Raw genomic sequence first — 15,438 nt, 5'->3', positions numbered from 1 at the left:
GGAAATGTTCCCCCTTGTGACTAAAAGAAAGTCTTTGAAGTAAATATGTGGTTGAAATTTGTTTCTAGAGCCCAATCTTTTTTTCAAGGCTAAAAAAATATGACAGCTTCCAAGAGAATGGCTAAGGTCTTACTATGAGGAAAATGAGAAGAGTATGTGGATTTACTGTGTTAGTAAATGGTAAATGCTTGTTGTTGTCAGTAGAGTTTAGCTGTATCTTCTGAAATGGGTACCACAGATGACTTTCTGTCACTTCTGTATCCACCAGATTTTGGTGCTCATTAGGATCTGGAGGTCAGTGAAAACAGTCAGACTTGCCTAAATTGAGGCTGTTTGCTGCAAAAGCCAGGGAAATGGGGTACTACAAGAAACCTCCACCATGCTATATTGAAGTCAAGCTGGCAGCCACCTAAAAGCAGAGTCTGCTTAAAATCTTCAGTAATGATGTGGATAATGGGACAGAGTTTGTAGGTGGTACCAAATTGGGCAGGACAGTTGTTATAGTATGACTGGAATACCAAAATGTCCAGTTCAGGGCTCTCCAGGTAAAGAGATACCTCTTGAGGTAAAGAGCAAGTCCACTGAAGGTCTGCCATGCTGGGTAGGGGGCTGGACCACACAGTATATGGGGGAATGCTGAGGGACCTGGAGTTGTTCAGTCTCCAGAAGAGAAAACTCAGGATGGGATCTTATGGCTGTTTTCTACAACTAAATAGGTGGCTCCACAGAAGACCTGTCTTGGAAACACAGAGAAAGAAACAGCCAAACTAACACCAGAAACAATGAACATGAGTTGCAGCAATAGAAACCTGATTAGAAACAAGGATGAGATTCTTCACCTGGAGAGGGGTTTAGCCCTGGAACAAATGTCCAAGGAGTTTGGGGAATATTCCTCTGTGGAGATTTTCAAAACTTGCCTGAGTGAATTCCTGAACAACCTGATGTAACATCAAAGCTGACTATGCTTTTGGCAGGAGGCTGGACTGGAGAGGCTACAGATATTGCTTTTAGCTAAATTATGGGATGGCTTGTGTCCTGCAGTCACAACAGATGACTTTTTACCCGGGATATATTTTGGATATTAAGGTTTGCAAAAAGTCCATGTAAAAGAGGTTTTTCCAATCTCGGTGCTCTATTTTCTATGCTAGAGGCTTTCATCACCATCTGTAATCGAAGCATAAAGGGTCTCTTCTGCTTTACTGCTCATTTTGGTCAGTACAGGTTGAGTTGGAGCAGCCTGGCAACTGGGGAGTTGAGGACTTCACTATAGACATTTGTGAATATGGAGGCCTGGTCTGTGCCCAGAGAAGCTGGGTATGTAGGGTTACATATACACCTGTAAACTAGCAGTACCAGGGCCTGGAAATAGATCTGTACTGAAAAATTGTAGCATGATCCATGGCAGAATTTGTTGCCTTAGCCCCGCTAAGTCTTTCCTAATCATTCCCAAAGGTCATAGAACCCAAGAATGTTTTGGGTTAGAAGGATCTTAAAGATCATCTTGTTCCAATGCGCCTGCCATGGGGCAACAAAGACCAAGTTACCCAAAGCCCCATCTAACCTGCCTTGAACACTTCCATGGATGTTTTGAGGTTGGTTGTAGGACAGGGACTGAGTACCACCTCCCTCTTTTGAAGGGTAAGAGTGTTTAATAGCATGGCTATGGGCTGTTCCACCACAGTTGTCCTCAGGGCCAGTGATGGTCCAGTGTAAGTTTTCATTTACCAGTGAACATGTACCCAAACAGTGTAGGCTGGACCTGGCCACTGGTAAAACACCAGTAAGGATTTCAGTGTTAGGACCTGCTCTGGCTGATGGCACTACCTGGAAGAGGGTGAGTATATAGGGCTACATAGAGGAGGCTCTTACAGCCCAAGATACATCTGCCTTGGCTGTGGGGCTGGTGAGGGGACTAGAGCAGGATGTCACAGCCTCCTGTAGGCAGTATGGCATGTTGTTTTCAGTGGATGTCATGGACAGAGCTGTTCTTTCCTGGGCCAAAAAAGAGTGCTGCTACTTCCTGATAAAGGTACCATCAGGATTGTGCTCACCTGCTCAGCTGCTCTCGACCGGGTACATGAGAAAGAACCTGCTGCTACCTGGTCCTGTGGCTGGCTGACCTCATGTCCATGCAACTAAACTCTCACCACATACTCACATTCCTCTGCTCTCCATCCAAAATGCTGTGGGGACCTTCTGTAAACTGATGTTTGGGACTAGCCCTGTTATAACTCAGGCTGTAGTATCTGTTCAGGGTAGTGCTTATTGGCAAAATCATTCTAGGGAACAGGGTAGCACCTAAACAAGAGGGACAATGGTGTGTCCAGATTTAAGCTCTGTTTGGTTTCCTAATGCAGAGGTTGCTGCTAAAGTCAAGAAGAATGGAGATCATGGCCTGCTCAGAACTGTGTGGGAGGAAGGAGGTCATCAATACCAGGACATGACTCCCGATAGCTAGAAAAGCTGTCAATGTGACTGTGAGGGTATATGACAAATAAACCTCCTAGAAGGGTTTTCAAAGTGCTGAATCTACAACTTTGGCATCTGAAGATTCAGTCCAGTTTGTTAAGGTGGAGAGCTGCCTGTAGTTTGTTGCTGCACATTCCCACATGAGGAAAGTCCCAAAGGCTGACCATCTCTGGGATGACGCATGCAAAAGCCTTGTTGTGCCTCTCACAGGACCAGTAATGGGTGATTCCCCACCCTTCCATGAAGGCAGTGTGCTCCAGTGCCCGTGGGCAAGGCCCCTGGGCAGACAGCTGTGGGATGTTCTCTGTTTTGTGTGGGAACAATAACAAATAAAAAGAATAGGCACTCTCCATGAAATCCTCTGCAGTGCTTTGATTTGATGAGTTTCTCTAACTGGACATTTGCAAAAAGACAATGGCTCATGATTGCTGCGTGCCAGATGTTTCCATTGGAACCTCTGACACTCATTGGATCAGAAATTCCCTAAGGAGGTTTGCATGGTTCAGTATGAAAATGTTCACATGGAGCCTTGTTCTTTTGTCGTTTGCAGCATGCAAAATAAAATGCTGCCTTTGATTTGAGAAAAAAAGACGTGTTACCCTCTAGGCTTGATTTTCTGTGGCTTTTTCTGTGGCTTTTCCATGACTCTCTTGGCTTTTGTTGTTACGCTTTATTCTAGCACTCAATACCTTTTGGGGTTCATTTTCCCTTTCCCTGCCTCCTAGTTAGTGACCTAAAGGGGTTTGTATTCCTTTCTCTGCAGCTGTCCTGTTGCTTTTAGCAACAATTTGATGTTGAAGAAATGTCTTCTTGTCAGCTTCCCCCTAAGCTTGGTCCTGACTGGACAGAGAAAGCAAATTATCACTCTTGCACCTAAAAGCTCAAGACCTTGTCTGTGCAAACTGTGTTCACCCTCGCTGAGAAAAAAGGCAAACCCATCTGATAGAAAATAATACTTGAGAAAATAGTTACTTTTGAAGCCTTCCATATTCTAAATTCCTGATGTAAGAAACATTACTACTTGCATGGAATGAATGTGCTTGAAACATTTCTACTTACATGGTAGATGATAGTATAATAATTATTCCACTTCATAGTAAGTCTCATTAGATTTAGAAATACAACATCTTTTATGAGCAGACAGGGACACTGATGACAACTGTCTGCAGCTGGGGCCAGAGACAGGGACTTGAGACAGCTCTTGTGCATGTTACAAAGGCTAAAAAACCTACCCAAAATCTCCTCATCTCTTTCCCTCAAAATGAAACAACCTGTATTGGGTTTGCATGGCCAGGTTTTGGCAGCAGAAGGGGAGCTACAGGGGTGGCTTCCATGAGAAGGTGCCAGAAGCCTCCCTCATGTCTGACAGAGCCAATGCCAGGTGGCTCCAAGAGGAACCCACCACTGGCCAGGGTTGAGCCCATCAGAGGTGGTGGAAGTGCCTCAAGGGATAAGGGATTTAAGAAAGGGAAAGAAGTTACAATGCAACAGCAGTTGCAGCCAGGAAAGACGGGAGTGAGAGCAACAGCCCTGCAGACACCCAGATCAGTGAAGAAGTAGGAGCAGGAGCTGCTCCTCCTTTCCACTCAGAGGAGGTGAGACTCCCCACCTGCAGCCCATGGAGGAACCTACACTGGAACAGGGGGATACCCAAAAGAGGTTGTGACCTTGTGGGAAGGCTTTGCTGGAGCAGGGTCCTGGCAGGACCTGTGACTAACCCTGTGGGGTACCCAAGCTAGAGCAATCTGTTCCCATGCTGAAGCATGGGAAGGGTGTTTAGCTCAGCTGGTTAAAACTTGGTTGTAATAATGCCAAGGTCATGGGTTCAATTCCCTCTATGGGCCATTGTCTTAAGAGTTGGACTCGATGATCCTCGTGGGTCCCTTCCAACTCAGAATAGTCTGTGATTGAATCCTTCCTCTTAAGAGAAAGGAGGGGTTGAGCCAACATGTGATGTACTGACTGTAGCCCCCATTCCCTGTCCCCTTGTGCCGCTGGAGGGAAGGAGGCAGAGAAAATCAGAAGTGAAGGGTTTTGCTTGCATAGTGGTGGACTCTAGTTGGGGGGCACCTGATGTCCAGCCATGGTCCACCCATCACAGAAGCAAAACCTGGATAAAATCAACACACCCAAATTGAATCAGAGTTATACCCTTCCTTAAACAAGACTCCAGTGTCCATCTCCTTTGCACCCCTGAGATGGGAATTTGGTAATAACTTTGCACGTTGCAGTGATCCATGGCTTGCTCAGACAGATAAATTAATCTGTATGGATTGCATATGAATGTTATAGCTGTATTAACTTACTAAAATATTAACATATATTCTGTTCCTATGACAGTCTCTTAGTTTATGGTGAAACTGGTAGTGTTTTTGCTTAAATACATTTGAGTAAGCCTTCAAAGATCTAAGATCTTTCCTCATGCTCTGCAGTAATACTAACATGCTAGTTAGTATTTTTCCTTTTCTATGAAGCTGTTTATCTCAATCTGTGAAAATGAAGATACTGATACCTGTCTTAGAGTCCTTTCAGACCTTTATAGAGTAGTGACAAATAATTACTTTTATTACAGATAAGTTTTTCCCTGTGAATACAAGCCATCTTTTAATTGCAGCCTTCTTTTTACAGATGTATGGGGGTTTCTGATTCTTCAGTGTTCTTTTTGTCATCAGTTTATAATTTATTAGAGGTGTGTTAGAGTCAGAAACACACACCCACACCCACACACCCACACACCCCATGAACACACAAAGACTTTTAAGTAAGGAAATCTTGTACATCTGTGCTCTCATAGTCTGCATCTACTAAATTATTTTCAGGCAATTTCTGTTGTGAATGGACAAGCATTCACAAAGAGGTGTTCTTCCCTTTCAGAGTGCCAGTCAACTACTGCTCTCCAGCTCATGATCAAGCGCTGCCATGGGAAAAGAAGCTGCAGCATTTATGCCAGCACCTATGAATTTGGAGACCCTTGTTACCCAGGCATCCAAAAGCATCTTAATGTCATCTACACCTGTGGTAAGTCACAAAATTCTCTTACTTTCACTCTGGGGTGTGTGCTTGATGACCAGTGGTACACAGAGAACAACAAGGCATTATGGCACATAAAAAGTTGTTGAACTTTAGTTGGGTTATGGTGATTCTTACTTAGTCAACAAGGGGAAGTTCTGTGGATCACCAGAGGGGTTTAATTCTGTCAATTTTTGTACTCATTGGCTTGATAGAAAAAACAAAAAACATGGAAATATTTTATCAACCCATTCAGCAGCTTTTTCAAGGCAGGAAAATCTGGTGATGAAATCAGTCCACTCAGTGGATGTTTACACCCTGAATGTTGGCACCCTGCAGCAGTCATGGTTATCAGGAGGATCCTCATTACTTTGTTTTGTATTTCATTTTGTATTGTAGGATCATGGGATTGCCAATCCACACTCATCCACTGTGTCAGTAGAAAATCACTCCCAAAATCTTCAGGTGAAAATTGCAACATTTTTCCTAACAAAATACTCTTATTTAAAAAAAAACCAAACCCAAACAGTTGGGAGCTCTAAGTTGGGAGCTTAAGTCATAGTGTTGAGCAGACACTGTGCTCCAACCTGACTAATCATCTTGTTTTGCAACAGAGGAAAACTTGTTCCCATCTGAGCCCTGTGGTATAAAAACATCAGGTGTGTCTTCTTACTGCGATGACATTTTGGTCATTTGTATCTGACATATTTGAAAACACATCCATCAGACTTTTGCTTACACAGTCGTTGTTAGGATCACCTCAGTCCCTCTCCCTCTGTTCCTTTCTGCATCCACCTGGAAGAGGAAATTCTGGTGCTACTTTGAGTGTCATAAGAGATGATGGTGGAGCCCGTAGTAGAGGGAGAACTCTGTGTCCTCAGACAAATACAGGTCTGTGGGTCACTTCGTGTGCAATTTCAGGATGCTGAGTCTGATATAATTTCAGATGGAGTCTCTATAGCTTTTTGTGTAGTTGCTTTGACATGTTGGATGTACAGCACCTTGACAGACTTTAATGCAGGAGGAATCAGGCTCTAAACTCGTCTGGCTGTAGTTTCATTTGGCAGGAAGATTGGTTTTGTTTGAAATGATGTAGCAAGAAGTAACAAAACTATCCATGCAAAGCCCTGTGAATTTTCTACTCAGGAAGGTGATGTTTTTATATAACTTTTCTCATAAAGAGACTGGAGAGAATCTTATCCATGTGGGGATTTGATAGAAATGAAGGCAGCACAACAAAACAGGGGCTCCATCCCTCAAAAATCCAGGGAAAACAAACAGAGCCCCATGATGTACTTGCAAGAGGATTTCTTCTTCAAAGGCCTCCACAGCCTTATTCTGGCTCTGTGGTCCTGGTCTCAAAGTCCACTACAAAAGACAGTAATGATCTCTTAATCTGACCTTAACTTTCCTAGTCCTAGCCTAACTGCATCAGGAAATGAGTCATGCTTGAGAGCACAAAATGGCATGTTTTGCTTTTCCATGGGTGAAATCTGCCTCATCCTTTGAAGGTGGCCATGGCTCCTTTTCAAAACCATGATCTCAGACATGTCTCTGAGCTGGATTTTGTGATCAACAGACACATATTTCTCGCCTCAAACAGCAAAATCCTTCAAAATGTGAAAACCAAAAAAAAAAGAAATTCCTGTCCCATGTGCTCTTGTTGGATAGTCCTGGCATTCTTTTAGAAGAAATGATAAAACCAAGCAGTCTGACATTCTTATGGTTTAGAGAATGACAGTGTAGAAATAGCAGTGTAGAAAACCTCCTGTTGGATATCTCTTTGTTTCAGGTTTCCATAAAGATTTACACATTATTGCTCCTGGTATGGTGCTCTCCTACTTCCACAAAACCTCTGGGAGTGAGAGGGGACAGACTTTGATGAACAAACATGACTGAACTTCCCCATGTCCTGTATCTACATACACATCCCTGTTCCTTCTTGCAGTTGGTAACACATAGTCCTTGGAATGCAGGGTGTGGCTTTGGTGCTGTTCCCTGGAGAGCAGTGAAAGATGCAGAAAAGACCCTGGCATAGCTTGGGAAATGTGATGGGTGTAAAAATGGATTTTTCTGAACATTACTTCAACCTTTTTTGTTGCTGCTTCAAGTAGGTGACCTCAGTCCTCTCTGAGATCAGGCAATGCAATCAGTCTGCTCCTCTCTGCCACTCCCTGTCTGTCAGATTGTGGCAGAAATGTCCTGCCATGGTTCAGCAGTTTGGACCATGTCACTGGCCTTACCTGTGAGAAAAACCTGCCATGTGACCTTGGCCAGCGTTACTGACCCACTGCTGCTTCAGAAGAGGTGGGGAGAGCAAGCATAGTGAGGGACAGGGCAGTGTGGGTGGGACAGACTTCATGCAGACATTTCCCATGTGACAAACTATAGTAACTATGGGGACAGGGCAGCTGAATTCTGCTTTTGGTGCTAAAGCATGGGGAGAGCTGGTAAGAGACCAATATGTCTTCTTCTGATAGCAGCTCATAAAAAGAACCAACTCTGCTGAGGGAGGAATTTATTAGGTGACAAAAAGTAATATTAACTGAAAACTCATGTATTGTTAGCAGAAATCATGGGTCCTTGTGCTGAGATCGACCCTGTGACAGGATTAATGCTGGTGTTGTCTGTGTGGACCAATGCCTAGTGAAGAGCTGGTGAGATGACTTATCTCCCAGTCCTGGCAGGGAAACATCTGCAAGAGTCTCTCAGGCCAGGAAGTACAGACTGTTCTGTAACTTGACAGCATGAGCTGAGCCCCATTCCAAATCTCCAAGAGGTAAATGGATGATGCAAAAACTTTTCTTTCTTTAAGCCACATTGAAATTTCTTGGAGATTTATTCCTCTATCCTCCGTGTTTTATTGGACAGGAGAATTCCTGGCAGACAGACACAATTTTGTTGATGAATCTGGTCTTAAATGGAGGTGTCCTCTGACTTGTTGCCCAGCTGTATATTTTTTAAATATTTATTGTAACTACTCCAGGCAGTGGGAATGTCTCAAGTCAGCACCTCTCCATATCATATTATATCCCTTTGCATCTTGGGTTCAAGGCCTGTTGGCATCACTTAGCTGAGAGGGAAATGCCACCACTTACTGTGTGTGTACAAGATGATGGAAACAAACAAGTAAGTGGGAGCCTGGTGTGATAGTGATCTCTCATGTGCATTAGGGTCCCATTAGCCCAGCCAAGGAAACAGATGAAAAATCCTCCAGTATGAAAACATTCCAAACCTTAACCTTGGCAGGAGCTGAAATACAAAATTTTGGTCCAAAGCCAGATTTAGCTAATGGGATGGTGTGGAAGGTGGGATTTTTCCAGTATGTGGGTTCCATTACTGGACTGATAAGCACATTAATTATTTTTTCAAAAGGAAAAAGGCAAGGTAATTCTGGGAAGCCCATACAGGATTGTGAGGTTGATTTCTGAGCATAGCAGCTGTAACTAGAGGCAGATATAAAAATTTAAGTTCTGCCATTTCTTGAAAATACCCTGAAATCTTAGAGGGTAAAATAAAATTAAAAAGCATTAATGCAAATGAGAAAAATAGTGCAATAAAGACTTAATAGATGTCTTTCTTTCTCTTCATCCATCTCCCTGGCCCTCTTTGGTATAAAGCATTGTATTTGTTATATCTGTGAGTAACTTGCTAGTGGGTTTACACTTATTGATAAAAGTTACCATGCTCTTGACCTTTTCCTTTTTTCTTTATTGTCCATTTATTAACTTCAAAGGATCTCTTTAATTCTCTTTATCTCTTTCCTCTCTAGTTTGATAAACTTTTTTTTTTTGGCCTAAGCTGAAGTCCTAACTTAGTATTGCATTAAAACCTGTACAGTTTTTTCACACAAATAATGCCACTTGGACTCAAGGAAGCATTGAAGTGCTTTATTTTAAGACTTATGGATAATTACCATGAAAGTTAAATATTTTCTCAAATCCTTCCTTGAGTAGGGATAAGAGGCTTGTCTGTGTATAAAGTGAAACCTTATTCTTAGCACTGAAAGTCAAGGGAGCAGCTCAGAGTGCCTACTGTCCCCACTGCCCTCCCTGTCTCCCTGTGCAGTCCATGGAGGCTGCACATGGAAACCCTCTGCTAAGGACCTGCTGTTCTTTAAATATAGGCATTGGTCAGAAATAGCTTCATCAAAGTAAAAGAAAAAGATGGGGATTGTGAATTTCTTTGTATCTAGACGTGTTTCTAGACAGGTTTGCTATTAGCCCTGGAAACTGGTGACTTTTTAGTGCTGTTGTTAGACATATGCTGGACAAAATGGAGGAAAAATGGCCATGGATGTATTTTTGATGTGAATATCTATGAATATCAGTCATATCATTAGATGTGTGTGTGCCTCCTGCTTGATTCATGCTCACCAGAAAGGGCTCATTGGGCTGAGAGCTAATGAACTGCCACGGTAAGTCATAAATTGCCTGGAAAATCCTGCAGTTCTGCCACATTAATAATCCTGCCACCCTGCTTTATGAGGCAATAAGCTGAGTCCCAGAGGCCGAGTGCTTCACACCCCAACGAGAGAACTGTGCAGGTAGAGAACAAAGCCTGAGTGCAGGAACAGCAGCTACTGTTGTTTTGGGGTGTCTGGTGCTGCTGGGAGGCCAATGATGCCAAAGGGGTTTTTGGTTTCTGATTTTCACATTTTGTAGATTTTAGGAACACAGTAGTTGTAGATTTTTAGAGGGTTAATATTTCTAACAGTTTAATGCCTTTCTATTACTACCCCTGTCCCAGAACAGGGAGCTCAAATTCCTTTAGTTAATTAATCTTGTTTAGACTCCTTTCCAAGGTAAAGAGCTGAAGGATATCACAAGGCCCACAGAATGAAACATAAACACAGGTCAGAGTGACCCAAAAGCCAGAACTGGATGAACTCCAAGAGTCCTTTGTGTGCCTGAGGAAGAAGAGCTGATGAAGACAGAGGGTCTTGACGACCCCAGACCCAATTCCAGGGGTTGGTCCAGGGGTGGGACTGGGGCTGGACTGGGAAATGTGTAAAACAATGATTGGAGGGATCTTATTATAAAAGCCATGGAAACAAGAACTGGGGCACATGCATGTCATCCTGTATTCCTGTGGGCTGTAGGCCCTGTGATATTAAAGGACCTTTACTTTTTATCTTACCCTACACTAACGTGGCTCGAAGTCCTGTTTTTGGGGGGAAGGGTCACTCACGGCATCACCAAACAGGGCCAAGGAGAGGTACAGAGGTGCTCGGGGGCTGTGGAGGTGTGCTGACTTTTGCCTTCTCTGGTGCTTGGGAAAGCAGTCTGTCTTTCTCCAAAATGTTGTGTTCAAATAAATGTTCTCTCACACTGAACTAGAGGCAGGGTCTGTGTTAGACAGGAGAGCTCTAGGGTGGTTGCCCTCATGATGCTGATGAGGAGGGAGGCTAAAAAGCTGCACAAATTCTCTCCTGTCATCTCAAAGGGACTGTGCTCTGGTCCATCAGCTCCTGTGCAGTAAATCTATCAACGCCTCAGGCTGGGTGAATGTAATGGTTCCTTTTGCTCTTAAAATTTATGAATTCATGAATGTAGAAAATGTATTTTTGTCACTGCAAAAGCACTTTCTGTTGCTATAAAAAGCAATTCCAAGATCTGCAAAGAAATAGAAAAGGAGCAATTCGAAAATTCCAAGAAAAACCAAAAACTTTTTACACCCCTTTGAAATAGAGCAATGCAGACAGGGCCTAGCTAGAGAAAGACAGACAAAGAATGTGTAATGCAAACTTTCTTCAAAAATTGAAATAAAATTTTCAAACAAGTAAACATTTTAGTCAATCTAGCTCTAGGGATGTCACGCTGAATGTACAATATTTGTTTAACAGGGTTCTTGTATCATGCTGTGAAACAGAACTCACAGTCATGCAGACTTGAAATTCATGGACACATAGGTTTGACCTGTCAAATAAATAAAAAACAGAATAGTTATATGATATAATTCCATTCTGTGGCTACTTTCATTGTCAAGACACTGAGTTAAGAGATGGTTTAGGACATCTGCTCAAATCCTTTGTCTTATTTTCCTAAGATAACAGAAGTTTGCCCAGTAATTCTCCTATCAAGTTTATGCTTCTTTTCAAGCAATAGAGTATTTTTTAAAAGGCTATTCAGTCCTCATGAAAAGACTGCAAATAATGAAAAATTCATGAATTGGGATTCATCTGACCAATAGACACATAAGCCACAGAGATTTATAGTGTAGACATTCCCATCTGAGAAAAAAAATCTTTTTACAGGTAATGGAGAGAAGCAGCTGCTTTTGAGGCACAAATCATCTCATCCTAAAGTAAGTGCCTGAAAGAGATGAACTGCATATTTGAAGTGACAGTCCTCCTGTTAAAGGGAGCTTCTGGTTCTTAGCTGATATTGTTATCTACATGTAGGACTTCTACAGTGCAGATATATCTACATCTACATCCCCCCATCCCTGGAAGTGTTCAAGGTCATGTTGGACGGGGCTTTGAGCAACCTTTCCTAGTGGAAGGTGTCCCTGCCCATAGCAGGAGGGTTGGAACTCAATGATCTTTAAGGTCCCTTCTTACCCATTTGATGATTCCATGATTCTATGATCTGGTTAGATGGCTTTCAACCACTATATTCTTATGCAAATACTTCTTTTGGTCAAAACTGTCATTGCCACATAATGGTAACACCAGTGTTTTCTCCTTATATTTATTGGTTTCCACTCCCACTCTTTGACAGACCTCCAATTCTTATAGATTTATCCAAGTGAGAGAGGAACATGACACTTATTTAAGATCATGAGAAATTATCTATAGCCAGGAGTGTTAGTGTCAAAAAAGTTCTCAAAAGGCAGTTTGGTGTCTTGTGCCTCATCTCAGGGTTATATCAGTTTCTACACTTGGGAGTAGAGAGGGATTTTCCTGTTAACTGGTTTTGCGTGGGACTGAGATCCACATTCTACATTTCCCCCTTTATAAATTCCCTAAATTTTTCCAGGAGCTAGGATAGGGTCAATAGATTTGTTGGCCTCTTCAATTGATTTTCAGGTTCTTTTAGACTTTTGTTCTCATGGCCAGATTTGTCTAAACTGTCAGAGACTGTGGCTGGTGATATGGGAGAGGGGGCAGAGTTTACATTGGTCATGTAACATCTGTTGCCAGTGTCTGCAAGCCAATGAACTTGTTGAACCTCCTTCCAAACTGCACATCTCCATCCAGGTGAAGAAAATCAAGGAGCTTATTTCTCCTTTCAGAAACTTAGGCCTCACTTTCAGAATTGGTCAGACTTCACAGAACCTGTTAAATAAGCAGTGGCAGTGTAACTAATGACTGCACCTTGATGGGCAACCACATAGCGCAAGGCTGTTGAGTTTTGTCATCTTTGGTGCTGTTTTAAAAATTTTTGTGGATGCAGTTTCCTGGATCTTAGAAAGAAACAGAGGAAACCCCTCAGTCAGCAAGACTCTCATAAATTGGATTCATGGCAGAGATCTGTTGGAGATCATGGATTACCTGAGGGTAAAGGCAAGATGCCATCTCTTTTGCTGACCAGTGCTGAAGTGAGTGGGGCACAGGCTTTACTGTGGGCTTGGAGGCACCTTCTAATAACAGACTAAAGCAGCTCTGCCATCCTACACCAAGGAGGAATAAGCTATAGGGACAAAGAACTTTTATGTTTAACAGTGATTGCCTGAGAATGTGAAATGTGACATGGCACCAACAGCCTCATTAATTTTAAGATGGAACTTGGTAATTTCTGTAATTGAAAGCTGTCATTGTGCTGCTCCTGTTTGTCTTTGCTTGCTGTACAACTCGCCGTGGCTTGAATTGAATCACACATCCAGGACAGTCCGAACATGTCTGGCCCAGCTGGCCCAGACACATCAACTCTTCATTACCAGGGCAGAATGAGCCTGTGTCTGACACAGGTTGGGGTAGATAAATACTCTGAGGAAGTAAAGCTCTGCATCTCAGGTGGAGGAGGAGCAGGTAATGCTGTTACCTCAAGGGAAAGGCTCAAAAGCCCTTTGATTCTTGCAGAGAAGAAATGGAGACCTGGAGATAAAAATCATTGCCTTGGGGATGGGGAGGAAGGAAGATGGGGCTGGAGGAAGCACAGAAGGAGTTCAAATGACATCTTTTATGATGATCCTGAGCAGAATTAGCTGTAAGAGAAGGGCTGCCTTACAATTAGGCAAGATTTGCAAGCCTACTGCTGTGGCCCTCTGCCTCTGGGAGACATACAGAGCTTCTGCTGGGGAAAAAGAGTCCCACAAAGAGTTAGCTAAAGTACTCTGCAACCCTTGACCCCTGCTGTTCACAAGGTCTATGCACCTGGGGCCTTTTTTCCTTTGATCTCTAGATTCATTTTGTTTTGTTTTAGTTGGTAAGGAGTATGGTCTAAAAGTCACAGGGGAAGACTGCAGGGAAGGATGGTCAGTCTGTCATGGTGGAGTGGATGATGGCAAAGATGGGAAGGAAGCAGGTGGGATTTTATTTTGCATTCTGATATTTTTCATATGTTACATAAATTTAGAAATTTAAGAAGTAGTTTGGGGTAGACCCAGAGTTTCTACTGTAATAACTGTAACACTAAACAGTAACATTACAAAGATTTTATGGTGGCTGACAAACCAGGTTTCTAAACAGATTTGCTCATTGAAGGATTTCCTCTGGCATAAATATGCACATGTCCTTGAGGCTGAACAGCAATGTGCCATCCAGAGAAGGATTTCAGGCCTGGGGTGGATCTGGAGGACTCTGCCTGGCTGTCCTGAGACATCCAAGTGTGAATGGAGATGGTACAGCCTCTAAAGCAGTTGTGATCCACCTACAGTTTCACCCCAGAAAAGCAGATCTATCTGAAAATGATTGTTCCAGAAGACATCTGAATGCTATATATCTATAGGAAATCTTTCAGGAGGTCTGGAGAGGGGTGAGCAGAATGAAAGTTACATGGGTTATCTATGTGGTGATTTTTTTTTTGATTTAAGCTTAACCCTGCTGTGCAGATTTTTTATTCTTTGTCTTATTGAAGCCCTTAATGATATTCTTTTAAAAATTCTGACCATGAGTAACTGGTAGATATTTACAATTTTAATACCACAGGTTATTTTTTACCTGGGAACCTCATTAAATAGCCTCATAAATAGGTTTACTGTTCTTTCTCCATGCCTGTCAAAACCTGCACACGTTTCAAATATAGTAATTAGCAGTAATGTTGCCAGGTATGAGTCCTCTTTACTGGGTAGGTGGTAGGCAGCCAGTCTGCCAGCTCTTTTCACGCAGGAGACTTCAGGCTACAGCCAAGGGAATGTCTCAGCAATGAATGACTGACTCTTCATTCAGTGATCACCCTAACTCCTCCTAATTGAGGTTAATGCCAGAAGCATTGACACCTTGATGCTAACTCATTAGTGCCTGGAGGCTGCTGGAGATTGCTGACAGCTCAGAGAAACACTCATTAGATTAAACTTAAAAGGAGCATTTGACATCATGACCAATTAAGATATATTTGCATGGATCATACATACATATATATATTTACCTTTCCTTTTTGAAAATGTATGAAGACAATGCCATTTCCTTGCACCCCTTATAACCTCAATGATTCTATGATCAAATGTGTATTTAATTGCTGGTAAGTGCACTAATGATTCTGTGTTACCTTGGCAAGGACTGGTTGTGCAATGTGCTCACTTCCTAAGAAGCAGTTCCTGCTATGAGTAATTTAGTGGTTACACAGGCAGGGCCAGCTAAACTTTGGGAGAAAGTCTAAGTCCCATTTTATGTACGGAGACAACATTTATACAAAGGTTTGTGTCGTGGGAGCTGAACTTAAGAACTATCAACTATCTTGTCTGTGTATACTCTGTGGTGGCTTTGTTAGATGACTAGATCCATGCTTTGTTCTCCAGCTGGAATTTTCACCATGCATATTTCCTGCCTAATCCTTTCTTACATGAAATTAAAGGAAA

The 15,438-nt window shown here is 42.5% G+C and overlaps 1 protein-coding gene across 2 annotated transcripts in view; it reads left to right on the top strand.

Annotated features, from left to right (window-relative positions):
* Positions 1-15,438, top strand: part of EVA1A (eva-1 homolog A, regulator of programmed cell death) — a 218,605-nt gene that overhangs the window by 107,701 nt on the left and 95,466 nt on the right. For both annotated transcript variants that reach the window (XM_071547773.1, XM_071547774.1), the window contains one exon: positions 5,344-5,487. In XM_071547773.1, the coding sequence (XP_071403874.1) occupies positions 5,344-5,487 (144 nt within the window). The remainder of the gene's footprint in view (positions 1-5,343; positions 5,488-15,438) is intronic.

The sequence above is a fragment of the Pithys albifrons genome, chromosome 2, assembly GCF_047495875.1.
Source record: "Pithys albifrons albifrons isolate INPA30051 chromosome 2, PitAlb_v1, whole genome shotgun sequence".
NCBI lineage: Eukaryota > Metazoa > Chordata > Aves > Passeriformes > Thamnophilidae > Pithys > Pithys albifrons.
This window is presented reverse-complemented; position numbering and strand designations above follow the sequence as displayed.